This window comes from Eleginops maclovinus, chromosome 12 (assembly GCF_036324505.1).
Source record: "Eleginops maclovinus isolate JMC-PN-2008 ecotype Puerto Natales chromosome 12, JC_Emac_rtc_rv5, whole genome shotgun sequence".
NCBI classification, from domain to species: domain Eukaryota; kingdom Metazoa; phylum Chordata; class Actinopteri; order Perciformes; family Eleginopidae; genus Eleginops; species Eleginops maclovinus.
In genome coordinates, this window is record NC_086360.1 from 22,834,247 (window position 1) to 22,862,203 (window position 27,957).

General features: G+C 40.3%; 1 protein-coding gene across 4 annotated transcripts; it reads left to right on the forward strand.

Annotated features, from left to right (window-relative positions):
• Positions 1 to 1,286: 1,286 nt before the first annotated feature.
• sgsm1a (small G protein signaling modulator 1a) lies at positions 1,287 to 27,920 on the forward strand. Of its 4 annotated transcripts, none has more exons than XM_063896828.1 (26): positions 1,287 to 1,352; positions 1,454 to 1,497; positions 7,177 to 7,252; positions 12,353 to 12,515; positions 12,779 to 12,931; positions 13,025 to 13,092; positions 14,002 to 14,147; positions 14,661 to 14,798; positions 15,076 to 15,200; positions 15,751 to 15,818; positions 15,941 to 16,104; positions 16,547 to 16,682; positions 16,827 to 16,970; positions 17,542 to 17,668; positions 18,773 to 18,837; positions 18,990 to 19,135; positions 20,222 to 20,350; positions 20,439 to 20,624; positions 20,932 to 21,003; positions 21,163 to 22,344; positions 22,451 to 22,575; positions 24,457 to 24,539; positions 24,660 to 24,769; positions 24,909 to 25,005; positions 25,400 to 25,567; positions 26,332 to 27,920. In XM_063896828.1, the coding sequence occupies exons 1-26, from the start codon at positions 1,334 to 1,336 to the stop codon at positions 26,418 to 26,420; spliced, it is 4,023 nt and encodes a 1,340-aa protein (XP_063752898.1). In that variant the 5' UTR covers positions 1,287 to 1,333; the 3' UTR covers positions 26,421 to 27,920. The 4 variants fall into 4 exon arrangements, with proteins under 4 accessions (XP_063752898.1, XP_063752899.1, XP_063752900.1 ...); XM_063896829.1 differs by having other exon boundaries at positions 21,226 to 22,344; XM_063896830.1 differs by lacking the exon at positions 16,827 to 16,970.
• Positions 27,921 to 27,957: the final 37 nt, after the last annotated feature.

The window sequence follows — 27,957 nt, forward strand, 5'->3', positions numbered from 1 at the left end:
CAGCTTTTCTGAACCCGTATTTATATATATTAATAAGTATTAAATGTCTCATAAAAGGGATACAACATTGTTTTTAATTTGTTTGCACAATTACACATTGTTCTTTAACACAAGTGTTTAAGAAAACGTTACCAAATGTCTATTCGCATCAATATTTGGATATTTTAATGTAAGGAAGCATGAGATATTTTGTATGAATTCAGACTCAGATTTACTTCGTTTTGTCTATCCCATTTTTTTAAATGTTAACCCAGAGATTTGTCCTGATGTGCTCCACGTGTTGAACTCCAGGCTGAGTGTATCCAGCAACAGGTGGAGCATTGTCGCTTTGAAATGCTGTCTGTCCGATTTTCTGGTACATCATACATTCTGAATCAGAATTTCAGTGAAGCATACTAAGCCTAAATATTGCTGAATGGCACGACTATAACAATCAGATGTGATTTGGAAATAAATCACTGGTACATCACAAGATTTTTTTCCCAGCCCATTCCTCATGTTGACCACAAGATGGCGGGAAGGTAAAATGTTTCCATGTTGCGAACATTTACAACCAGCACAAAACTCCCAACCGTCATGCATTATGCTTTGTTTCAGTTTGGGGATATGCATACATCTATATTTATCTACATGGCATCTGTTCGACAGAAAACATGAAAGTAAGGAGATCCCTGCTTTATGTGCCATTCAGTGATGTTGACTTTTTTATTTAAAGGTGGGAGAGGTATCCAGATCTTGTAAAAAAATAAAATAAAAATAAAAGTCCTGCATTCAAAATGTTACTCAAGTAAAAGTGCAAAAGTATTGGCATCAAATTATCATAGTTATCATGCAAATTAGCCCATTTCAGAATAATGTTTATTACATGTTTTGATTATAATTATTGATGCATTAAAGTGTTTATCAAAGCTCTAAGTGTTGATAATATTTCACATTATTAATCACAATCTGCAAAGTAACTTGAGGTATTGAATATATGATACTTATATTTTAATAATACAAAAGTAATCCTACACTCTACTTACTTGTACTTTATTTAAGTACAATATGTGAGTAGCTACTTCTTCCACCTCTGCTTCTATGTCATTTTTACACTTATGCTTGACACCCCTAATTAGAATACTATCTCCACTGGATATATTCGATCTAAAGGAGATTATATTGCTAGAATATTCAATGCTATATATCTTCAATTAATAGTGTGTTCTTTTCACACTCGGGCCACCCAATAGCAGCCCTGCATTTGTCTTTAAGAGGCGGTGCTGTGGTCCTCAGTGTGAGGCAGCCCTCAGCGGATGGGAGGAGTGCCGCTCGCAGACAGGAGACAGGATCCATGGCAACAATCATGGCAGGTGGGAGCAACAAAAAACCTGAGGATAACTGTATTTCTAAATCCGAATAGTGTTTTTAGATAGATTGTGATAATGTCCTGTGTGTGTGTGCTGTGTTTCAGAGGTAGAGACTCGCCAGAAGCTGCTGCGCACCGTCAAGAAGGAGGTGGGTGTTTTCAGCTCAGCACTTATCGCTTCGGAAAAACAAACATGTTGGTTTTTATTAAGCTGTATAGCCAAGTTTCCCCCTGTGGTTGGATAGGTGATCCCTAGACAACATGTGTTGACATTTGCATTGAACGCCCCATCTTTTCCTGATGATGACACCTGAGATAAATTGGTTGTGATGCTCCTAAAACGCAATCTCTTTAAAATATATATATTTTAAAGTCCAAAATAGTATGTATATTAATACAAATATATGTTTAAAGTGTTGTTTTTTCCTATAAACAATGTTTTAATAGAATTATTCATTAAGAGCTTCCTGTTTTGAGTGTTCGTGCTGCAGCTCAGTAATTATTCCATGGAGAAACAGATTGTGTGTGTTGAGTGTTTGTAACGTTTATGGCAGAGCAAACCATCAGCCTTCTGCCAGCCATTTGGTAAGAGTCAGAAACAAACTGTGTGTGTGTGTGTGTGTGTGTGTGTGTGTGTGTGTGTGTGTGTGTGTGTGTGTGTGTGTGTGTGTGTGTGTGTGTGTGTGTGTGTGTGTAATTCATGTAATGAGTTATATGATGTTGAGTGGAAACAAAGATGGAAGCAGCTCTGGAGGTTTGTTCAGCTGGTTTTCAGCCTCCTGTTGTCACTCATCATCATTTGAGGGAATTGCAGAAAAACAGAAGACCAGGGTTCAGCAGAGATCAAATGAGATGTCGCTACCATTTAGTCTGTCTGACATTCAGACGTGGAATAAGGTTTTACTCTATTAGATCTTCATCCTGGTGTGAACAGTCCTTTACAGAAAGCCTACAGGAGTCTTAAATATAGATAACGTTGGACGGAGGACATGGTGTTAATGAATACTTGTCACATAAACCCTGTCTCATGGAAAATATAGTGCTGGGATGCAAAGCTCAAGTTACGTTAGCATCCATTCTGAGGAGATTTCTAATGTCTTTCATTGATTTTTCTTAACAGACTGCTTTAGATTAATGCTGTGTATATCTAACATACACAGTCCATGCTAAACACTCAAGAGTTACTCTTGGTAAGAACATTTTACTGCAATGTGATTAAATATTTAAAGTTGAACTAACCCAGCTTCAAACCCGTATTGGATGTAGATGAAAGGTAATTAATTGTGCCAATGAAAGCGTGACATGTCAGTGCGTGCGTGTGTGCGTGCATGTGCGTGTGTGTGTGTGTGTGTGTGTGTGTGACTCTATTGTATCTCCACTTTCCTACAGTGGTGTTTACATGATATATTTACACATTTAGTGTCAAATATCTGAAGCTCTACAACATCATCAACATAAAACCTGTTATATCGTTTGTTTTTCTCACTAAAATACTGAAGCAGGGGAAGATTAAAAGAAGTTTCAAGGGAACAATGACTGTTGGTTTAACAACCTTCTGTTAATTATTGATGGATCTATTTCATTAGTTTCATATTAGATTGCCTCATAAATTACAACTTTATTTCTACCAAACAAACAAAGATAAAAATCTGATCCTGGATCTTGTGAATGGATGAAATAGCTAGACTTTGGTCTGATTTGTTTCCCTCTGAGTCCTGTTTGCAGTCTTATCAGTGGAAACCAGACCCTTCCCCATGATTAAACCTGCCTCCTGTGCGCTGTTATGGCTTCAGCGGGATTCATTCACTGAGGCTCTTTTACTGTTCACCTTAAATACAGCCTGATGGAGTCTGTGGATGGAACAACAGTATGATAGCTCATTTTATAAACAGATAGCCCTCATGAAAATCAGCATTAATAACAGTGAGTTAACAAAGACTTATATTGTGTTTCAATTTATAAGTCTTGAAAGTTGAGAAAATTACTATTTTTCTGTTTAGAAATATGTTTGAATTTGAATATATCGCTTTAAAATGTTTATATTTTCACCTTTGGAAACCAAAAATCTTTAATATTCATCATGTTTGTTGTGTATGGGCTCCTGACATCTCATAACACATGCACAGTGGTTTCATTTATAGTACAAAGTAGTATAACAATTTATATGTGATCATAAAGGCTCTTTGAGTCTGCACTGAAACACTGTAAGGTTGATTTAAATCAAATATATTACGTCAACAAATTCACATAACTGTATTAGGTAAGTTGAAAGCCGTTATACTAAGTTGAACCCATTATTTTGTATTTAAAATTGATATTATTGATTTCAAGTAACCTATTACAGTATGTGAGATTTGGTGAAATAATACATTTAATTAAAGTCAACGTTTCAGTTTAGATACCTTGAAAGTGCTTTAATATTACTCTGTAGGGACAATTCCTTTTGACGAAAAGATAGATATTGGTTCCGTTTTCCCATTTCCCGTTTATAGTTAGTATTGCTCTGTGTGGGCTTTACCATATGCTGTGTGTTCTCAAGCTCCCCTTGTCCAGCTGGTTATTTGCCACCGCTCTGCTCAGATATACCTGGATGTGGGCCATTATCCAGAGAGTGCAGGACGTCTGTGGCAGCAGAATTACCTTCTGGTCTTTAATTGCTTTGAAAACGTCTCTTATTTGCTTTAGCTTTGATACAGAATCACTCTCAGACTGTCTCCGTCTGTCTGTCTGGCTCTGATCTTGCTCCTCCCACTGTCTTTTGTATGTCACACGTGCACACAAACACACACCTGTGTTTGCTAAAGGATTGAAATGGGGAGAGAGACGTATGAGTAGAACAGGCAGCAGGCATCTCTCCCATTTACTCTGCTGCGTGCTTGGGATAAAGTTTCAAGCAGTGGAGTGTAAATGAATCCACCCATTCCTGATTCCTGGTATCACGTTGATGTGAAACATTAACGGGGTGGATTTATATTGCAGGAACAAGCAGCCATGAAATGTTATTGTTGTCATAGATACCGATAGATATTACACTGAGTCTATAATACAGTTTTTGACCTTTCTAGATGAATGTATTCATAATCAGGTTTTGGTTTGAGATAAGATAACATGTCAAGTTTATTCACCATTTAAAATCAAACAGAACTACAAGGTGCTGTTAGCATGACAGCTTCATAGTCCACCCCTACCTTCAGACATGCTGTACAGGTATGTCACTTTGAAAGGATTTGAAGTCGAAGCTCTCACTCTGTTCCTTGGAAGTTGGCAAACAATCTCGCCACGAGATTCAGCCAACATGGGCAAGAGGTCTTTAAAATGCTAACAAAATTGATTGTTAATCGAGCATCTGCAGTTCCACGACTCCTGATCTGCTGAAGAAGATCATGTGATCAAAAGCTCCAGGAAAAACTACTGCATGGATCCTGTGCTGAGCCATGCCATACTTCATAATAGATGATCAGTCTGCTTATTCATTGTTAAAGTACTATACAAATAGTAGACACCTAATTCAGGTGCAAATCTGAAATAAGAAGTTTAACTCCATGCAGAGATTAGCATGCATTAGCAATGATGATTTTTCTCCTCCTCCACCTTACATTCCTCGTTGGCCACAGAGATAATGAGTTGTGAAGGCTGGATGTTTAATGGATAGGGCTTTCCCTCTGGCTCATATCATTTGGCTCTGCTGTTGCTGGAGTTAATTGGAATACTCTGAAGATCTTTTATCACTGTCTGATACCTCCGGGCTACAGCGGTTAGTTCAGAGCAGATTCATCAGATTTTGCTGCTGTAAAAGAGCTGTTTAATGTTGTTTGTCACATAATCACCGTTGTTTTATCTGTTCATTATAGTGAAGATATATTTTGTTGTGGCATTTTAGTCGAATGGGGCTTATCTACATGTTCCAGTTTGTGCTGATTTGTGCTTTGTTGATGCACACCGGGACTCTAGGTGGATGGATGTGAAATCATGACGCCACAGTGCTTCTATAGATGTTCTAATGTACTGTAGTTTTGTTTATTTCGGTGATGAATGACTGATGTTAACGCATCTTCCTAGGCGGAAGTGATCCAATGTGAGACACGTGCCGTCTCCATAGAAACCCTGCAGGTTGTCTGAGCTTAGACACTTCACAGGCCTGATCTGTTGCCCAGATGAGGAAGAGAGGAGAAAACACAAGGTGTCTGCGTCCTCAAGTTGGAAAATAAATCAGCTTTGTGTGATTGCATGCTTTACATAAGTCTGATCATGAGTAGAGCGGGTTTGCATCTCATCAGACTGGCACTGTCTCTGTTGTTTCGGCAGTATGAATCATTTCTGTTGATGCAGGAGATGACTGCCACTGATGCAAACAGGCCAACTTTGTGTGATGAATACTGTCTAATTAGTGAATGGTATTTCTATTCTAAATGTCTTCATGGGGGAAGGGTTCAGACCCAAGTGTTTGGTAAACCTTTATTTTTTGTGAGTGAGTGAGAGATTGTTCAGTGTAAGGAACTTACAGTAACAGCAAGGGGGCAATCAGTGATAGGTGGGCCGATTCATCCCAGCACCATCATTGGAAAACAAGTTGTTCTGTTTTTCACAGTTAGATCTGAAGTCTGTGGTTTTGTTGTTCTCTCTATATAAAGATGTTGCATTATGGAAAAGTACTCCATATGGACTCATGGATGTGAGAGCATTTACATATGTGGTTAGTCTCTTAATATAAAGTGCTTTTACTTGAGACATACACAGTTCATCTTCCACTACTGAAAGTTACAGGTATTTTTATCGTTTTGTACAGCTAGAAAGATTGAAGGATATTACTTTATTTTTTACCCAAAGTTGAAAATCTTACCCGAAGACCGAAATTCATCTCCGAGAAAGTTTTATGATCAAGCTGTAAATATCAAACCATGGAAACTGATATTATAAGACCGCTGGCTGCTTCACAGAGAATAGATTTTTTTTATCACGGCAACAAAGATTTCAATCAAGTTTTGGATTGGAAAAAAGGTTAAAAATAAGACCAGAGAAAACATCGACTACTCAAGCGAAAAGCTGTGTGTACTGTATGTGTGTGTTAGCGAGTTTGTGTTTGTGCAGCAGGTGAACTTGGCAGTGTCATACGGCCGTTGTGGACAGACTCATTTCAGCAGGAAATTACAGCTATCTGTGCGTCTGTGTCCGGAGGTTGATATTCCCCATACAGATTGCATAACAATGCCCAACGAGGGGGGACGTCTCCGTAGCCACGGGAGGGAGGGATGGATTTACCAGACATCTTAACTATTGGTCTGTCGCTGTTGTCAGGCCAGCGGGGAGAGAGGGACATCGCCGTGACAACAAAACCTAACTAATGAGCGTTACCTTGTGAGCTTGTGTGACCTTCCCCATCGCTTTTTAAAGAAGTTTGATTTGCATGACTAGGATAACGTCAGACATTGACGCAACAGAATCAATTGCTCCCACTGAGGATTACAAACTTTAAGAAAAAAGGGGTCTGTGATGTGGTGGATAAACCCAACCCTCCCTTTACTCCTCCCCCGCCCCTAAATGTACCACCTCCAAATCCCATGGGAGGTCCTTGGGATGAGAGCTGGTGAGTCATCCACCAACTTAACATGCACTCTTTCCCACTCAGTGGTTCGCTTCCTCTTAACTTTTTCACCCCCTTCCACCCTGCGCTCTTTCATTTAATCCTTTCTATCATATGTGGTTTTTTTATATTTCCTCATGGTTACATTCTATTATATGTGCAGTAAACACTCACCAATAAGCTGCCTCTGTGTGTATGTGCCAGTTGTTAATGAATGACTCATCCAGCATCTTCATGTCGTTGACAGGTGAAGCAGATTATGGAGGAAGCTGTAACAAGGAAATTTGTTCACGAAGACAGCAGCCATATTGTGTCCTTCTGTGGTGAGTAACCAAATACCAAAATGAGTCACGATGCTTCTGCTTCTTTGTAACCTCTTCAGCTTGGACCATTCTGCAATACTGAGGACACAATTTTATTCAAATCATTCCGGATTGAATTTACATTTATAATGAAGTCTAGAATCTGTTCGTAAGTTTCATTGACTGTCTTTGGATTCATTGTAAGATGGTGATTTGCTTGCTTTCCTGTACATTACATAAAAGATTCTACTGATCATTTTTCATGTTTATCTTACTACACTTATCTATTTAGCCGTGATCACAAAGGACTTTACAAAAAACACATCTACACAAAACTTTATTGGTCACAGGGCAAATTCAAGGACACGAGGAAACAAAGTACATAGGAGGCCAGAAGGTACACTGAAAACCAATTCCACAGGGTAGCCATTTTAATAATAGAAACTAACTCTCAAAAGGTGAGGTAAAGGTTATAGGAAAGTAAGAAGTTTACTTAACTTTACAGTTCTCCAAGTACATAGCAATAAGACTTTATGTTTCCTTGTGGGAAAGCAAAATACTTAGTGTCACAGAACCAAGACGACTCACTACCAACAATAATTTGCTTACACACATGTTCTGATGCATGGAAACACCAACCGTAGTCCTTCAGAAAGGATAGCATGAAGTTGATGATCCATATTATGTTAGTTTTCCTATTATAGAGCTATTTCTCCAACAATAAGAATGTATATGCAAGTATAATATACATCTTTAAAAGGAAGTCGAGATTAGAGTTGCCACATTTAAAACAGACAGTCCAGTGAAGTCAGGATCCAAATCATAGGCATAACACAAGCAAAGGACATTTAAAGTTCAATATTTCACCAAATGTTATTGTTCTTGCCACCAAATGGCACCAACAGAGTGCAGCACGATTACTGTGAAAAACACACTGCCCACATGCAGCCGCTCACACCGGTCAGATGTGTGGCTCCGTTCAGAGCTGTAATCAGTATCAACATGTATTTGGGGATTTCAGCAAGAATAAAACGACTCTCAGCTTGCAGGAAATGTGATATTTATGCTAGCCAGAGCCAATGCCTTGCAGACCAAGACTGCTCTTAACTCATATCATCAGACTCTTGGCAAGCAGTGGTCATTTAGGAAAACGTGTTTATGGTATAAAATGAATGAGACCTTTACACAGACACTTATTAGCCAAAAATGGTGCCAATAGGACGTCTTTACTGTGGCCCTTTTTTAAAATATGTTCGAGTCGATGCACTTATACATACTGAACAAATAAAACCTGTAAGAAAAAAGGTTATCATCATGTGAAAATCTGCTTTACTGTGAGACAGTTTCACTAACTTTTAGAACTGAATCCCATCTTCTTTCATTCGCGTCAGACCTGAGTCACTGTGCCTACGTACAGCTCATTTGTGGCTTATTTATATTTAACCAGAGAAAACGCCTCTCAGGTTTTAAAAATATACAATCAACATCGTGTGCTTAAGGGACCTTGGAGATAAAATCATTACAAGTTATTACATACCACAGAATTGATTGCAATAGGATGTTTTGTACCAGTGTTTTGGGCATTGTATGTGTATCCATTTGATTTTAACATGTGAGCAGTATTGTTGGCCTGCGCTGTAGACAGTGGATCAACAAACAGCTTTTCTGGTCAGCCTGAGGGGGTTTTTCCTCCACTACTATCATACACTCTCAGAGGACATGTAGAAGCTCAGGATGACCCTCTCAGCTCTTTGTTGTTGTCAGTCAGCTTCCTCCTCCTGTGATCCTCATAGTGGCTCTTATTACTCCACATACTCTTTCGGCTGTGGTCTGTTTAGAGATAAGAGCGAGTGGAGGATGGGCGAGAAGCTCGGCCAGCCCACCGGGGAGCAATTAGCCTGCACCATCACGGCTACTCTGATGAGAGGCCCCCGGTAGAGTCTGAAATGTAGACGCTCTGAAGAGATGGAAAACCACCGTTAACTCGAGTTATGAAGCTTTGAGTATTATGATGGTTTATAAAATCAATTGGTCATTTTTTACACATTGCTTTTTCTTCTTTCTCCCTTATTCCTGTGGGTTGAAGACCTTGCTTCACACGTCTGTCATGACGGATCAAAACAGTTATTTTAATGGCACCCTTGCTGATTTCTGTTGAACAGTGAAGAGATTTAAGCCACTTCATTTGACTTCACCTTTTTTAGAAATGCACAAACCTATTTAATCAAAATGTGAGCTGCACTCTGCCTGATGGTGACGTTAGAGATGCAATCACGAATTTTGTAAAAATTGGCTAAAGGATTTTTCCGTTGTAAATGTTTCCATGTCACGGCCAAGTGGCTTCGACACTCCACTAACTATTGTGCTTAAAAAGTCAATCCTTTCCCCCAAAGATGTACATATTGAACCATGGTAAAGATTAGATCAAATTTTGAAACAAAGATAGCAAAAAGCGTAAAGCTGAAGCCACCAAATAGCTTAAAATGAACCAGAGCATTAGATAGATAGAATCAGAGATGAAACCCTCTTTATTAGTCACATGCATGCACACAGCAGAGCACACACAGTGAAATTAGTCCTCTGCATTTAACCCATCCTAGTGCTAGGAGCAGTGGGCAGCTATTGTGCAGCGCCCGGGGAGCAATGGGGAGGGGGGAATGGAGGTGTCCGGTGCCTTGCTCAAGGGCACCACAACAGGGCCTAGGAGGTGAACTGGGACCTCTCCAAGTAGCAGTCCACTTTCCATATTTCAAGTCTGTTCGGGGACTTGAACCGGCAACCCTACGATTCCCAGTCTAAGCCCCTACTGACTGAGCCACTGCTGGATCATTACTTGATTTAGATGGTTGGCTGTTAGTTAATGTGGAGCCTTAGACAAGCAAGAAAGTATAGTCACTTATATAATACCTCTAAAACCAGTTTATCACCAATTATGTATTTATTACTGTTTGTAAATCATATGACCATTTTTATTTGAATCGCTCAAACATTACTCCGTGTGTCTACAGCTGTATTTAACATTTCCAGACCAGAAAAAAAAAAGTGCAAATCTGTGTCTTCAACCAAACAGATTGCATTTTTAGCTGACATGTTGTCTTGTACGACATGATTAAAATGGACTATAATATACTACGTCCACATCATGTAGATTTGGTAGAAATTCGTGATGAATCATTTTCTGGTCTTGGTATTTATGTTCGGTCATTATTGCTGATGAAGCTAGTGATTCATGTTGAAATGAATCACCAATACTGCTGTCATCCTCAAGTGTGTCTTTTTATCACAGTATATGGATAACACACATAATACATTGATTAGGAACATCATTAGATAATATTCTGTGGATGCACTCTATGAGTTATTATCAGCACTGTCCACGATGGGCTGTTTGTCTGTGGTGGGTAAAGTGTTGGTCACTGTCCAGGAGTCTCTTAATGCACTCAGTTGCCACAGATACAGGGTGATTAGAGGCAATTTACTGTGTTAGCTGTTTTTACCAGGAGACACTGCACCAATAAGTGATCCTACTGACATGAGGCTCATTTTCTTGTCACTTCTGTTTTTAATTATGTATCTGGTGAAATGGTAAAATAAGATTTCCATTCTCCGTGCTTTATGACTCAAACTGAAGCCTTTTGTTATTTTTACGTGCCATACAGTGAACAGATTTCCCAAGTGAAGGACTAACAGAATATTGTTTGGAAGATTGCCCCTGATGTCGTTGTTTATTTAGAGTTTGTATCAGACTGTGACACACTGGGAATTTTCTCGCTCTAAAACAGTGTCATGTTTGGGAGTTGCTTTCTTTTGCACCTTTGCCATCTCAGACTTGTTAGCAGGAACGATGAGAGGAAGCAGGATGAACTTATAGTGGAGACCTTTTAATGTTATGCTTTGTTCTGACATTTGGCTTCTTGCTCTTATAATGATGTGTGGGGGGGGGGTAAGCAGCACAGGGAGGAAGGGAGCAAAATGCAGGAAGAGATGGAGATGAACAGATCAGCAAAGATGACACAGTTTTATTAGAAAGAACACTCAAGCTGATGTCGGAGCTGACACTTTTATTTCCCAGGTAGGAGTCAAACGCCGTTAGCAGCAGCGACAGAGAAAGTGACGGATGTTCTGATAGCATGGAGGCAGGAGAGACGCTGTGTTTGAAGGGGTGAGGGTGATGGAGAGAGAGATGGAGGGATTGTGATGCTGATGAGATGCTGCCACCCCTCCCTCCCTCCCTCCCTCCGCTGCTCGTCTCCCAGAGCTCGATAGCTCCATCAACAGGGGTTACCATGGTTACACCAGCCTTCCCCCTGACCCCATATGAACAGAGCCACAGGATTAGTCCTGAAAGCAAACTCAAATGTCAACACAGCTCCAGGCGCTGCCACGTAGGCCTTAGAGAGTAGAGGGCTGTCTGCTTTTCTGCACAATTGAGCAATTTTGTAAGTGTGTCATGGACTTGTGTGTGTCGCCACAGCCCGATGGGTAACTTTTTGTAGGTAAAGATGATAACGTAATGGCCTGAATCTTCATTTAAATCGCTTCAAAATGTTTTTTTATGCAGTTTTGAACTCATTCAAGATATGCTGAGAATTGAACAGGGCACCACTTTATACTCGCCTTGTTTCATATGTAAATACTCACCGTCAAACACATTAGTACTGCGCATAAACACTTCATTAAAAACATACAATAAATAGGCACTGTGCAGAATTGCGGGGGGTGACGAAACTCACTTGACATCCTGCGTGTGCGTACATGCATTGTTGCTTTGTTTGATTGTATTATAGTGCGCTTGAATACCTTGAAATCATTGTCAACATTAATTATGACTTAAATCAGTATGATTATTTTTGTGCCAATTAAAGAGATAAAATGTTATGGCGGGGAGTGTTTAAAAATATAATTGCATTTTTTTATGATCAGATTAGTCAAAACAATCATATTTGTAATTTCAAATGTAACGCTTTGGCATCTTAGAGCTGATTGTTTTCTTTTTATGGCATTATTAACTATGTTAAGGGGCCAGATATTTTATATAATAATAATAAACTACTTTTGTTTTATATGCATGCATTTTTAGTATAGTGCCTCTTGTCTAACCCTGTGTTTGTGTCCCCACAGCTGCGGTGGAGGCTTGCGTTCTGCATGGGCTGAAACGGCGAGCGGCAGGCTTCCTGCGTAGCAACAAAATAGCGGCACTCTTCATGAAGGTGGGGAAGAGCTTCGTCCCGGCTGAGGAGCTGTGCAGAAAGGCCCAGGAGCTGGAGCAGGTCATCGAGACAAAGTGAGAGACCAGCATCTCACACATCACAGCAGACTTCAAAGCTTACATCAAAGCCCTGTGCAAGCGAAAGCCCTGAACAATAAATGGCTGTCTGCTCACTTGAAGTATTCTTTTTGTAATGAAAAGCTTCTAAATAATTCATGTTTTCAGCTTTTATGAATCATGAATTGCTGATGCCTTTGAGTCATGCAAATGCAGTTTTGGCTGAATGAGAATTTAAACCATGTTAAACTTGTTGATATTGTGACTCTCTCCTCCTGCAGGCGAAGTCAAAGCTTGCAAAGTCAAGACGGTGTACGCAAGATGCCTCGCCTGCCCAGCCTCAACCCACAGGGAGTCAAGAACCTGTGGATCCGGACGGCTTTATTTGAGAAAGTGCTGGACAAAATTGTCCTCTACCTGGTGGAGAACAGCAGGTACATTGAGGATGGTCAATAAAAACACTTTTTTACTGCGTTACAAGACTCGCTGTCCCCTTTTAAAATCCCCCTTCCACGTTTGTCTTCCAGCAAATATTACGAGAAAGAGGCTGTTCTAATGGACCCTGTGGACGGACCTATCCTTGCCTCTTTGTTAGGTAATTATGTGTACCATTACAAGTGTGTCCTTTATTGTAATCATCTGGCATCATGACGTGTGTAATCATGTCATTATAAGAGACAAATTCAGCAGAGTTGTACTTTTTTGTTGTACAAAAGCTTGTGAATTGACCAGTATATTTCACAAGGACATTTTGGGTCATTTTTTCTCTCTGTTTTTACTAATAGCCAGTCTTGTATTGCAGTCTTTGATTGTGCTAATGTCAACCCCTGACCACTGGAGGTTTAGACTAAAGCAAATAGTGCTGACAGGCTAACCAGTAGGAGCTCGTCTTGCTGAGACGGGGACATGATTCCTCGCCAGCTTCCCATCTGTGCTAACTGACAGTTGTTTCATGCGAGCCGACTGCACTGCAGCTGGGGGCAAAATTTGGTTCCCAGCAGAAAATGTAATGAGTGTGCCAGTACTTGTATTTTTTTGAGACTGTCTTGGTATATTTGGTACCCTAAAGCAGTGAAACCTGAAACAAGATAGACACAACATAAATCAAAGGGCATGGTAAGTTGATTACCAAGACACAAAAACAGATAAAGAATATTTGAGCCGCAGAAAATTCAGTTTGTATTTTGTTTGTCTAAGCTTTGCCTTTTGCTTGTGAATTGTTGGGTACACTTGCAACTTCCAGTCCATGAAAAATGTCATTTTAAGATGAAAATGTTTTTGTTTTTACCACCTGTGAACTTATGCAACCCGTACCAACGAAGCAAAATAATACAACACTTATTTTAGAGTGCCAAAAATAAAATGTACCTCTTATTACTAAAATGTTATCCTGCTATTTCTATTTTTAAGTGTACTTTTAAGATGATCCTGCGCTGTTGCTATGGTTTAGAAAAGTATTTAGTGAGTGCCTGCACCATGTAACTGTTCACCTTTACTGTGACAGTTGGACCTTGTGCTTTGGAGTACACCAAGATGAAGACAGCCGACCACTTCTGGACCGACCCGTCTGCCGACGAGCTGGTGCAAAGACATCGTATCCACGGGGGCCACTGCCGACAGGATTCTCCAACTAAGAGGCCTGCACTGTGTGTGAGTATTAAACACTAGCAATGCAGTCAGTGACTATGCATATGCATTGTGCCAGGCTCCTTTTTCATTTTATTTATGAGTTTTAGAGGTGTAGCTGATCCCTTCTGAGATGCTGCATGTCTGAATAAAGTGAAGTTGCTATGATTTCTGCACAGCGTGTCCCGGGAGAAAGAACAGAGAGTATCTGAGACCTATACACCTGTTCAGTCTCCATTGACTAACCAGGTCAACTCGGCCTTTCTTACCACAGTGCTCTAAACATTTGCACGGTGTTGTGTATTTGTGTGTGTGTGTTTTCCAAGCAGAAGCAAGTATCAGAAACATAGGAGGATGCATTCGTGCGCATGAATGAATCTTCTCTTTCTCTCGTCTTGATTTATGTGAAACAGAGGATCATGTTCATGAAAACTGACTACACTGGCCAGCTGTAATTTATTCTGCTGAGACAGTCATCGGTTTAGCTCTGGTTTACGATGTTTGTTATCTGATGTGATGTATTTTGTCTCTGTGCAGATCCAGAAGCGGCACTCCAGCAGCAGCATGGATGAACGCCCTTCCCCCTCGCCATCAGCTCGTGAATATGTGGAGTCGCTGCATCAAAACAGCAGGGTGACCCTACTGTTTGGCAAAAACAATGTGCTCGTACAACCGGTAACTGTCCGATACCTCTGAGTGACTCATCGATATAGAACTATAACACTCCCTACATATAATATCTGACAGGTGCAAGGAGGTTGAAAACATCTCTGTTATTATTTCTAGATTTACTTTGATAAGAGCATAACATGCTAAATTAGAAATATAAACGCTACGACGAAAAAAACTATTATTTAACTTATTTATATTTATTCATACAATATTTCTAAACTGGATCATTTAAAATACTTCCTTATCCTAACCCGAACCCTAACATCTATGGTTGTTTCAGAGGGATGACATGGAGGCTATCCCAGGTTACCTCTCTCTGCACCAGAATGCTGACCTCATGACCCTGAAGTGGACCCCCAACCAGCTGATGAACGGCTCTGTTGGAGACTTGGACTACGAATGCAGGTGCAAAATTATCCAGCTGCAGATGGATTATGATGATGGTGTCTGTCTACTAAGCCTATGCAATCCTTCTCGTATAAAAAAAAAACCCTCTGCCATATATCTTTTATTTCATTCGGTGTGTAACTCGGTGTTCTGAAAAATGCTGTGTGTGTTTGTTTGTAGCGCAGTATGGAGAGTCAATGCTGCTGATCTGATGAGGCTTATTTTCAGCCACCAGCAGCCAGCAGATGGTTTATTGACTGAGACACTGTCAGACATCTTTCAAAATTGACAAACCGTGTTATGTTCCTGTGCCTGTGCATTGTTCCTCTCACCAAAGCAATTGATTATTGCACCAGCCAACTCAGCTCATGCTTGTCTCTGCACACACACTCTCCACTACTCTCTTTATTAGCCATAAAAATTAATGTTGCTTGGGATTTCGAATCGCAGAGATAACCCTTCCCCCTCATGATTTACTTTTCATCTTTTAGATGGTGATTTGCCTAGTGTGTTAAAGCTAGTAACCAGTTTATTTTCTTCATTTCTTTTTGTATTTAATGTTTTCTAGTGTATACTGGGACTATGCAATGACCATCCCTCTCGGGGAGATAGTTTACTTGCACTGTCATCAACAAGGTGAGTCCTCGTAAACCTTTATAGCACAACCTTTTTTATTTGTTATCATTCTCTGAATAAACACTGCTGTGGCATGAAACGGCATCCTCATAATTAAACTTCCTCTGGAATATCTCATGCAGTTGACAGTGGAGGGACAGTGGTGCTGGTCAGTCAGGATGGGATCCAAAGACCTCCTCTTCGTTTCCCCAGAGGAGGCCACTTGCTCCAGTTCCTCTCCTGCCTGGAGAACGGCCTGCTTCCCCACGGACAGCTGGACCCCCCTCTGTGGTCCCAGAGGGGAAAGGTCAGCACAGAAAGTCTTTCTTTAGGGTCCCTAGCCTCAGATACAGTAACCAAATCACACACAATAGGCATCCTTTAAGAAAAAGGGCACTAAAATGCAGAATCAGCCGAACAATTAATCAATAAAAACGTAGTTTTGAAACGCACTGCGTGGTTGTAATATTAGTTTGAGTGAAACTAATGAATGTGTGGCGTAATGTTCTCTCTGCACCACAACACAGAAAGTGTCTTCTTTAATGAATGGATGTTTGTGATGGACTGTGGGCAGCATTGTATCTGCAGCTAAACCTTAGAATGAAAACTGCCCATGCAGGTTCAGGCACTATTAATAAGCTTAAGCACTCTTCATCTTTAATTCACAGGGATTGCTCAGCTGGGCTCTAATGGTTAAGAATGATGTAGTTGTTGATATTAGTTTAGTATTGTTTATATTCTCGACACAGGGGAAGGTGTTTCCGAAGCTGCGGAACAGGGTTCCTCAGGGATCTGGAACCTCAGACTCGGTCTCAGATAAGGAGGAGGACGAGGCCACCGACTATGTCTTCCGCATCCTCTTTCCAAACAGCCACTCTGAGTTTGGTGAGATTCCCTTCACCGATTGTACTTAAGTACAGTACTTGAGTAAATGTACTTAGTTACTGGAAGCAGATGAATATGAGCGCCTCCCGCGGGCCTTTCCAGATTGTTGCATTTAAATTTGTTCACACTCGTTGTTTGTTACAGTGACTGTAACCCATGCTCCCCATCTGACTTCCTCCCTCTCCCTTCAACTGAGTGGGCAGTCCCCCTTCAAAACAGGCATCCTGGTTGTACCAAAGAGGTCCTGCAGCTGCCCAGAAGACCCCCCAGCACTCACTGGAAGCAGCTGTAACACAGTCACACCTCTGCTCTGTCTGTCAGCTTGCTTTAACTCTCTCTAATCTAATCTCGATCTGACCTGTCCTGAGCTTCTGGCGATGTTTATCGATGTGTCCTGTGATTAAAGCCCCGCCCACTCCCTGCCACCCCTTTTTACTGCATTACAGCGCAGTAACCTTTCAGCAGCCGCTGCGTGGATAAGTGATTGATCGATTTCCCTTTTATAAAAATGTAATTGAATATGCCGGCTCCATGCTTTCACATTCTGCATCAATGGAAGATTGCACATGTGTTCTTGGTAATATGCTTTAACCTGGCTTTAACTTTAGGAATCCAACGCAAACAAATTGTACTCTCAGCTCAGGTGCTTTTAGCGGATCACTGTTGATGAGCATGATTCTGCAAGTGTTTACAGCTGTGTTTAAATCAATGTGCAAATGTAATTGTGTGTGTGTGTGTGTGTGTGTGTGTGTGTGTGTGTGTGTGTGTGTGTGTGTGTGTGTGTGTGTGTGTGTGTGTGTGTGTGTGTGTGTGTGTGTGTGTGTGTGTGTGTGTGTGTGTGTGTGTGTGTGTGTTGCAGTGACTCCTCCAGACTTGGATCAGGGAGCTACAATGTGGCACCCCACCCTCAGGAAGTCCTCGTGTTCCTCTTGTTCTCAGGGCAGTTTCTCTGACGGGGCCACGCCCAAGGGGTGCAATCATGAGAGGTGAGAGATTAGCCACCTTTATGCCAGACCTTGTTCATGTTTGTGGTTGGGGAGGGTTACTTTAAAAATGTAATCTGTTAACTGTAAATAAAATCAGTAACCTAATCTGAGTATCAAAATACAAAAGTAATGTAACCTGATTACTTTCCGTAACTTTCGGATTACCTCTATGCAAATGCAATGCAAATAAATACAAGAGAAAATAAATAGATGTTTTTTACTTAAGTAACTTTGGATAAGAAGAAACCAAGCTATTTCATATCAAAAAGTGGTAACAGTAATAGTTTACAAATGCTGTTTAAGCTTGACACATTAATCAAAGCATAAACTGTATTTTAGTTTGATAAGTCAGGTGTCCACTTAATGCAACAAAAAATAAATGTATTTAAAATAAAGAAATAAAGTAGCCTGAATATAAACCATAAAGACCTATAGTATATTTATCTTTATTTCAAAATGTATTGTAACATTGTCATTCTGCTACTCATCTTTTTTTAATATAACAGTAATCTAGTTTATTTATTTTCTTATGTAATTTTTTCTTTTTTATCTTGTTACATGTAATCCGTTACCCCCCAAGCCTGCTTGTGGTACATTTGTGACAGGGAAACCGCTCAAGACACACAGTAACCTGACACCTCATGACTTCTTACTGGTTTAAGAGGAGATATGTCATAATTTCTATGTGTGTGCATAAACAGATTGTTACATCCTCATCCTGATTTTGCTTAGTCGTTTAGATCACCCACACAATACAGAGGAAACAGAGAAGGAAGCAGAGTTACAAAAACAAGGCAATTACCTAGAAGAAAATTATATGACATTTACCTCACTGACATGTGTTTGGAAAATTAGGTGATAAGCAAGGCTGATAAAACGGTTAAAGTTAATGAAAAAAAGGCTATCCTCAGAGCCATTTAGTTCTGTATGGCAGTACGATAATAATTAACATGAGAAAAGGTTAAACCCTACCCTGTAATAAACTCTACATTAGATACAGTTTTTTTACCAGTTACCTCTGCATTGGGTAATTATTTTAATGATAGTTTAAGGACAGAGAAGAGAAAAGGTTTTCCCTTGTGAATGTGCTGTGTCTTCTTTCAGGGCTCCTCTGAAGATGCTGTGCGACAACATGAAGAATCAGATCATCTCTCGGGCGTTTTACGGCTGTATGTTGATTATTGTTTGAATTAAAAAGCATTTCACATAAGTATTCACATTCAGTATGAGAAATGTGTTTGGAAGAAGTGCGTAATATTCTCATTTGAATCATCACCAACATCCGCAGAGCCATTAAGTAAGGAACTGTATTGTCACGCAGGGTTGGCATACTGCCGTCACCTGTCCACGGTGCGCACACACCTCTCTGCTCTCGTCAATCACACCATTGTGGCCCCCGACGTGCCATGCGACGCCTACAAAGGGCTCACCACAGACGTTTGGCAGACGTTCCTCCAGGACTGCACAGTAAGCTGGTGTCACAGCACTGCAACACAAACCTCACACTGCCGCTGACAGTATGCTGTCCACACACACACACACACACACACGGATGTCCACTCTAAGGCTTTCTCCCTCTATCACTCTTCTGTCTCATCCATATTCATCCTCTGTTAATTATGTGGCTCACACCATTAGTCTCTCAACAGAGTGCATGAAGCATGACTAATGGCCCTGTCAGTCTCAAAGTCCACATCTATAGTTCATTTGGACTTTAGCAACATTTACCCAAAGCCATGAAAAGTTTCACCTGAACATAACTTTTCAAATATTGGAATGAAAACCGGTTTATTTTTGTGAAAAATACTAATGTCATATTTGATTGTTGTTATTTGGGTAGCCACACAAAAAAGGGACTCAATTAAATTGAGGACTGTGGAAACAAGAGTTTGACATAAAAAAGAATAGAGAGAGTCTAGAGTAGATTTCTCTCTGTTGTGAAGACACCTCAGTTGTCTTCAGATAACCAAGAGCCCCAAAGAGAAATAGTTGAATCTCAAAGTATTACTTTTTTTTAGTATTTATTAAAACCGATTACTTTATTGATGTATTTTCCCTTAAGTAACTTTTATAAATCCCATAATTCGTATCAAAATAGAACATGTATATAGAGACACAAAATAACCCTTTGAGTGATTAAACGGAAAATGTGCCTCCTTTTGATTAGATATCAAATGAGTGTTGATAAAAAGTATAGTCATTTGACACAATAAATAACTCTGTATGCTACATAAATCGACAAAGTGTGCCCACTTATGCTTCTGCTGCCCCTTGCGCAACTTATGTAGACATAATCTCCCTTTGCTTTTCTTATACTTGACTTGTACAAACCATCAAATACTGTAAAATGTGTGCTCGTACATAACATCTTCAGTTCTGTTTTTGAGCAAAATCTTCCAGCCTCTCAGAAATACTAATAATTTCTGCATTTACAGTTGAAGGTCAGTCTACAGCTTGCCATGTTGTTATTGCTGATAAATATGCAGTTTAAAAATGTGTCATTTGGGGAAAATCCAAACGCTTGAAAAAAGTATTTGCTTTTCGTATCTTTAGGCGTACAAGGAGAATGACCTGCTCCGTCTTGTGTACTTCGGCGGGGTGGAGGCCTCGCTGCGTAAAGAGGTGTGGCCTTTCCTGCTGGGTCATTACCAGTTTGGAATGTCAGAAACTGAGAGGAAGGAGGTTTGTAGTTTCCATAAATATGTCTCTGTGTTCAGAGCTTTTTCCACCTGCACCACTGACCCTTGATGGTTCCCTTCCTCCCCCCAAGGTGGACGAGCAGGTCCGAGTGTGCTACCAGCAGACCATGAGTGAGTGGCTCGGCTGTGAGGAGATCGTCCGGCAGCGGGAGAAGGAGCAGCATGCGGCGGCCATAGCAAAGTGTTCCTCTGGAGCGAGCATGGATGGTTCCAGTCAGAAGATGATGAGCCACCACAACTCCTCCGTCAGCAATGAGGTGAAGCACACTTATATTCAGAGTTAGAAAATAAATGTGAGGAGTAAAAGTCTGTTTATTAGTTACAGGTGGTACTCAGCTTGTTGAGTCAGTTGTATAACTCTTCTGTAGCTTTTGTTTTTTAAAGTATGGAATCCAGCGTTAGAGCATGTTTCAAATGTCCTTTATCCGCAACGTCACACAATTGTTACGTTAAATCCTCAGTGTCCCTTTAATGTAAGCTCAGCACATGAGCCAATGTAATACAAAGTTTTAAAAAAAAGGTTCATATAATAATATCTTGGTCTGAATGTCTTTTATTACCCAGTCCCAGTCCTCCCAGAGCTCAGACAGGCAGAGTCTGGCTCGCCTGCAGAGTGACTCCAGCAGCAGCACGCAGGTATGACACACTCATCATACAGCAGCCTGTGTAGCTGGTCTTATGAAAAGGCCCTTTCAAAGACTGAAATGGTGCTTTTAGACTTCTTGTATCCTGATCCTAAAGTAATGCATGTGATCTCAACCCTTTTCAACATCCCTGCATTTTTTCCCTTGCTAGTTCTTCACATCCTCCCACCCCTTCCCCTGGAGTAGCCTGCTTCCCTTTGGCTTGTTCTTTCAGGTGTTTGAGTCCGTGGAGGAGGTTGACCCAATCGAGACGGAGCCCAAGAGCGAAGAGGCCAAACAGGTGCCAAAGATACCCAACGGTGCTCTGCAGAACGGGACAAGCTCTCCTGACTCCGGACATCCCTCCTCACGCAACTTCTCCGTCACCTCTGGCCTGTCGGATGGCTCACTCAGCACAGAGGACAGCGCTGCACATGATACAACCCCAAAACCTGCAGCTGTCCCTCAGGTGCCACAGAGCCCAGTCAAACCTGCAGACAGTGAAGGTTTGACAGAGGAGATGGACAGCCAGGGGAAAGGTAATGGGGGGAACAACAAGGAGGAGGGGGAGGAGGAGCAGAAAGGACATGAGGTGACCAGAACTGAAGAAAATACCAAGACTGCAGAGCTGTCTGAGGCCAACAAAGAGACAAGTCTGCAACCCAAAACACAAGAAACCGTAGAAGAGTCTGGAGCAATTCAAACAGAGAGGCCAGAAAGTGAAGATAATGATGCACTTAAAGGAGTTGAAGGGGAAACAGAAAAAGCAGTGCCCGGTGAGGATACCATGATGGTATCAGCTGCTGCTACAGAATCTAATGGAGAACTTGTTGAGCACAGTCTGGCAAAAGAAGCAGAGCTAAATATTGAGGAAAAGATTAAGAATGTAGCAGACACAGATGTGGAAAAAACTAAGGAAATGGATGAATCAAAGACAACCGAACCACAAGAGTTTTTATTGACAGAAAATAAAGAAAATGCATCTGCTTATCCTGTGGATCCCGTGGTTGAAAAGAACCTAATCTTCCCAGCAGATTCGAGAGCAAAAGAAGCCTACGTTTCCTCTCAGAAAGACGAGGTTCAAGTCATGACTGAATCTGACGAGTCTCCCTCCGCCATAGAGATGGAGGAGATCCCCAAAGCCAAAGTTTCCATGGTGCCTTGGAGCAGGAAGGGACGTTGTGAAGCATCGTCTTTCTCTGAGGACTCAGCCACCCACTTGGCGCCCGGGCAGGGAAAGCCCAGTGCAGAGGAGCCAGGGATGGAGAACCTGTACCCTAACTTTGACTCTCTGCCTGGGTCTGGAGACACTAAGAATGAAGCGCCCTCTCAAGAACCTGGAAGTCCCTTCACTGTATGCATCTGATTTTTTTCATTAGTTCAAATGAATATCTGCTTGGGCGATAAACACGTGTTGTTATTCAGCTTGTTTCACCTATTTATTGTGTTGTTTTTTTCAGCAAGAGCTTTTGGACTTGTATACATTAAATCTGCACCGAATTGAAAAGGATGTCCAGCGCTGTGACCGAAACTATTGGTACTTCACTCCCGCCAACCTGGAGAAACTGCGCAACATCATGTGCAGGTAAAACACTCACAGCAAAGAATACAAACAGGCAGCTTTCCTCCTTCTTAATATATACTGAACGTGGCTTACCTACCTTTTAAGGCTGGCAGTATGAATGTAAATGTGTTAATGAGTGTTGGGATTATAATAATGTCCCGACCCCCAATCACACAAGCCAACACATGGTTGCCTGCTGGCAATTGACACACTAGAGCACCAAGTGTGTCAATTCACAGCTGAAAATAGTCTACAACAAATGCATAATTGTCTCATTTTGAGTAAGATTCACTTAAATCTACAGTGCCTGGCTGTCTCAAGAAATCATGTAGCCTTTTTAAATGTGAAACTATTTAAAGATTAAAGTCTTTAGTAGGTATAAACGTCTTGGGGCTGAGTTCAAACGATTGAGCCACTGAAGTCAGAAAGATGATTGAGACAAACTAACGTTGTTGGTTTTGGTATTTTCCAAAGATTTCAAAGAAAACACTAGAAAGAAAAATGTAAAAATAATGCCCAGGCTTATTCTTTAACAGTAATAGATACATGTGTTTCCATAGGGCAACTCCACATAAGCATAACTGAAGGGCCACACAGTTATAGCCAACATGTCTGCTCCTCTACCTCTACCTGAGACCCCGCAAGACAAAAGCCCTTTAGTAAAGCCTTATCATTTTGGCAGTAGTTGAAGTGAACATTATTTAGAAAATGGCGTTGAAGAAATTATTATTAAAGGGACACTGTGTAAAAAGGCGCCAAAGTGGCCAAAAAGGGTACTGCAACTACGGTTTTGGCCAAAACCGGCTACGGCGACTCTCGAAGTTCACAAAACTTCTTCCGGTTTTGAAACTGATATAAAACCTGCTAGTTCGGTATTAGCAGTAGCAGTAACAACACAGTTGCGCGACACAGCAAGATCCGTGTCGAGAGTCCTTCTTCTTTTTCTCTTGGATAAAGGAGTTGGTTGCTCATGCCGCTCGGAGTATGTGTGGTCCTGCATTTTTGTTTAGTAGCTACGATCCCGAACGCGCGGTGACTAGTCATTAGGAAAACGCCGGAGGCGGAGCTGCAAATTCTGTATGTCCCCCAGAGGAGGTTGTACTTTCAAAATGGCTGCGGGCCATGGGGAAGATCCCCTTTGTATGTAGGTAAAACTGACTATATCTAAGTACAACAGAATACTTAGATTTCGGGATGGATGTGAAATGGGTTTAAAAAGACTGTATTTATGAATGGGTATCTTAAATTTCGGTAATTAGCTAGTAAAAGTCTTACACAGTGTCCCTTTAATAATAATAATAATACGCTCTATTTGTATAGCCCTTTTCATACACCAGGTGCATCTCAAAGGGCTTTCCCAATGTGGCACAGGTCAAAAATTAAAACAGAAAACAAGAAATTCAATTCAGGTCAAACGGTTAAAACCTTTAGGCACACATGCAGCATCACAACACAACAGAACAGTGCAAGGGACACATCGGAGGTAAAAGAAAATACAATAAAATGAATAGCAGACATGAGACCAAATGAATAAAAACAATAAACTATTAAATCTTATAAGATAAATAAAATAATAAGAAAAGCAAGAAAAAATTCAATCAAAACAAATCAGAATAATAAAGATTAAAGGTACAATTTAAAAGCAGATGCAGCTAAAATGTATAAATGAATAGATAAAAGAATATCAAAATAAATAAAATGAACAATAGAGGTTCAAAAACCAACTAAAAGCGGGGTGTCGATAATAAAGACCTTATCCAAAAAGATGTGTCTTCAGCTGTCGTTGGAGAACGTCCACTGAGTTGTAAAATGTGTGAAGGCCTCTGAATCCTGAGCAGCGTGTGACTCAGCGGATGAGTGGCAGATAAAAAGCGTTCACTTCTCTCGGTTGTATATTTACAGCTATATCTGGAGGCACCTCGACATCGGTTACGTACAGGGCATGTGTGATCTGCTGGCTCCACTTCTTGTCATTCTGGATGATGGTGAGTCAACACTGAATCACCTTCTCTTCTCTGATATGTGGTGTATTTTTACAGTTATTGATGGAACAACAAAGGACAGATTGCCCACACTCTTTCTCACTCTCTGTTTCCTGCTATCAGAGGCCATGGCCTTCAGCTGTTTCACTGAGCTCATGAAGAGAATGAATCAAAACTTTCCCCACGGAGGAGCTATGGATACCCACTTTGCCAACATGCGCTCTCTAATTCAGGTGAACATTCAAATCTTAACACATTGTAGCAATCAGGTATTCATACATTCATTCATGAGCAACAAACGTCCCACTTTTTGTACACCTTTCCTTTGCAACTCATTACTTATTTTTATTTTCTGATCCGCTCTCTGCGTAGATCCTGGATTCTGAGATGTTTGAGCTAATGCACCAGAACGGAGACTACACCCACTTCTACTTCTGCTACCGCTGGTTTCTCCTCGACTTCAAGCGAGGTAAAGTGGTGTGAAAGAGTTTGTGCCAATTAGAGGAGAGAGAGATTCCCTCCTCTTTAAGCCCTGTTGGTGGATAACATGCCAAACACCTCTGCAGCTTGCTAGCAAAACATTTAGTTATCAAGTCTTGGAAAGCATTTGGTAGTGAGATATATTTTTGGAAAGCTGTTTGTGGAAGTTGCTTATGAAGTAATTGCCATGAGCTGCAGCTGCAGGCTTTTTACAACAAAGGACTTTTCTGTCACCTGGGTATCTGAGAAAACCTTTCCTCTCACACCCTCTTCCACTCCTATCTTTCTCCCCTGATAACTCCACTTCATGCTCGCCTCACATCCAAGCTTTCAAGCGCAAAATGTGGTTTGACTACCATCTCTTTTTTGAATTTGTCTTCCAGAGCTGGTGTATGATGACGTGTTTGCAGTGTGGGAAACTATCTGGGCAGCCAAGTATGCCTCTTCTAGCCACTTTGTGCTTTTCATTGCCCTGGCGTTGGTGGAGATCTACAGGGACATCATCCTGGAGAACAACATGGACTTCACTGATATCATTAAGTTCTTCAATGGTAAAATATGGCGCTTTACAGCTGAGATTGTTGACAAACAATCATTGTTTTCAGTGCACATACCACTCGTCCAGTGGAATACTGTACGGCCTGCCAAAACACCTGGCTCTGAAGCGGCTTTGTCCAATCTCAGTAAATAACAGTCATTGGGGTTGTGTAGGGAATTTGAAATGACTATTTCCTAAGCTAGGCACTCATGCAACAAATATATCTATTCAATTGCATTATGGGAATTGTAGGAACCAGCATTGTGAGAGCTTGACTCACACTAGGGACTAAATACTGTATGTCGCCATCTGCTGCACCGATGATGTCCATTCTTTTAAAATATCTTCTTCACAAATCCCTGAGTATTATAGACCTGAGACTGGATCAGAGTCCTGATTTAGATTTGTCAAATAAAGAGCTCTGATTGGGTTGGTTGTTTTTACAACCAGGGAAACAGATGTGACTCATAACATCTGAGAATACATTAAAACTGCAATTCATAGGTCCGGAACCAGGCTAAAACGTAATAGAATAGCAATACTTAATAGCCAGAGTGATCATTTAATTTGAATCCACTGGAAACTGACGCTTCACTGTTCAGCCTATGTCACTGGTTGGTTGCCAAATAAAAATAAAATACAACTATGATAAACTGATTTACAAACCAGCCGTGGCACACCTGTTGTTCCCAAGACGAGTCAGAAAATGTATTCTTTAAGTATCCTTCTTCTGGTTTTAAAACAATAAATTCACTGGCATGTTTCTTTGTCTTTCAGAAATGGCTGAGCACCACAACATGAAGCAGATTTTGACCCTGGCCAGAGATCTGGTGTGCAAGGTGCAGATTCTGATAGAAAACAAGTGATTGAGCTCTTTGTCTTCTCTTTCCTTCCAAGTAAAGTGTGAACGGCTGTAGCAGCACAAGAGTAAAATACATCTGGGCGCACACGCTCTCACACACTCACACACACATTACACCAAGCCTTTACAATCACAGTATGCTGCTATGAGCCTTTTTGACTGTATCCACAATGTTGTTTGTGTTGTCAACAGCTGTATGAGAATATTATGCTACATATTTGTCAGTATGTTCAAGTGAAAACATGTATTTGAAAAGCATTTTTTTTAATTTCTAAATAACTTTGTCAATCTTTATCAGAGTGTGCTTAATATTTTGATAATTATGGTTTTAGTTCCACCTTTCAAACCAAAAACACAGAGCTGAATTCCAACAGAGACTATATTTGTGAGAAAAAAATATTGTTATAATAGATTATGATAGATATTTTATTAGTAAAGTCTACAAGATCGATAAGTAACCCCAATATACCTATCCCTTAATGAATGAAGAATGTACAGTAAGCAGACTTTCAATTTTTAGTTTTAATCAACAACCCAAAAGTAAATTGTTACTTGAACTCCAGTTCTGTTTAACACACGGCATTGAGTATAATTGAGCTGTTAGCACCATGTCAGTGAGTTAGCTTCCAACAGTATTTTTAATGTTTTCATTGAACTGCCTCGCCTGCCAAATATAGTCTTTATTTGTTAAGTGTGAGTTGTATTGTAATGAGAGAAAAATGTGTTTTAATTATGAGGATTATATTATGTAAAAGCATAACCTAATATTCAAGTGACCTATGGATGTCTGGGCAGAGATTTATATAAAGCAACAAGCCTGATTTGTTAGCCTCTTACCTTACTTTTTATTATCCAGTGACCCACGGTTTATTTCGTAAATTGTGAAGTTTACTCACCTTGATTTTTGTGTTGTGTTATCTGTCAGCTGTTTTTTGAATGTTTACATCAGCTTGAATATGTTCATGAATTGGGACATCGGATGAGACAGTGAAATAATGTAGTCACAGTTTTGCTGTGAAACGTTAATCAAATTCTTTAGTGTGCGACAGACTTTGACAGAGATGAACATTTAAACTACAGATTTAGTTGTGAGTGAAATGGTATTGATGTTTTGGCAGATGTGGGGCTTGTGAAGACAACAAATATATGCTTTTACCTCCTAAATGAATACTATTATTGGTCTCAAATACCAACACTCATTGCCAAGAACTTCACTCTGTTGCTCTTCAAGTGTTGTTTCATGAATATGGTCAAATGAACTGCTTTTAAAATAGATGTTTGTTTGTGAATGCTAACTGCTGTCAGAAAACCTTTATTGTAACATTTATTAAGTAAATATTTATTTATTTATTTGTTTTCTCATTCAGATGCTGCTTTGTTGTTAAAGCTGATATTTTTATTTTGTGGCCAGTTCTAAATGTGTATTGTAAAACAATCAAATTCTATACTAAGAGTTCAAATATATATATATATATTGAATGGTATATGTTCTTATAATAAAAAAATAAAAATGGAATCATAACTATTTTTCCAAAACATCT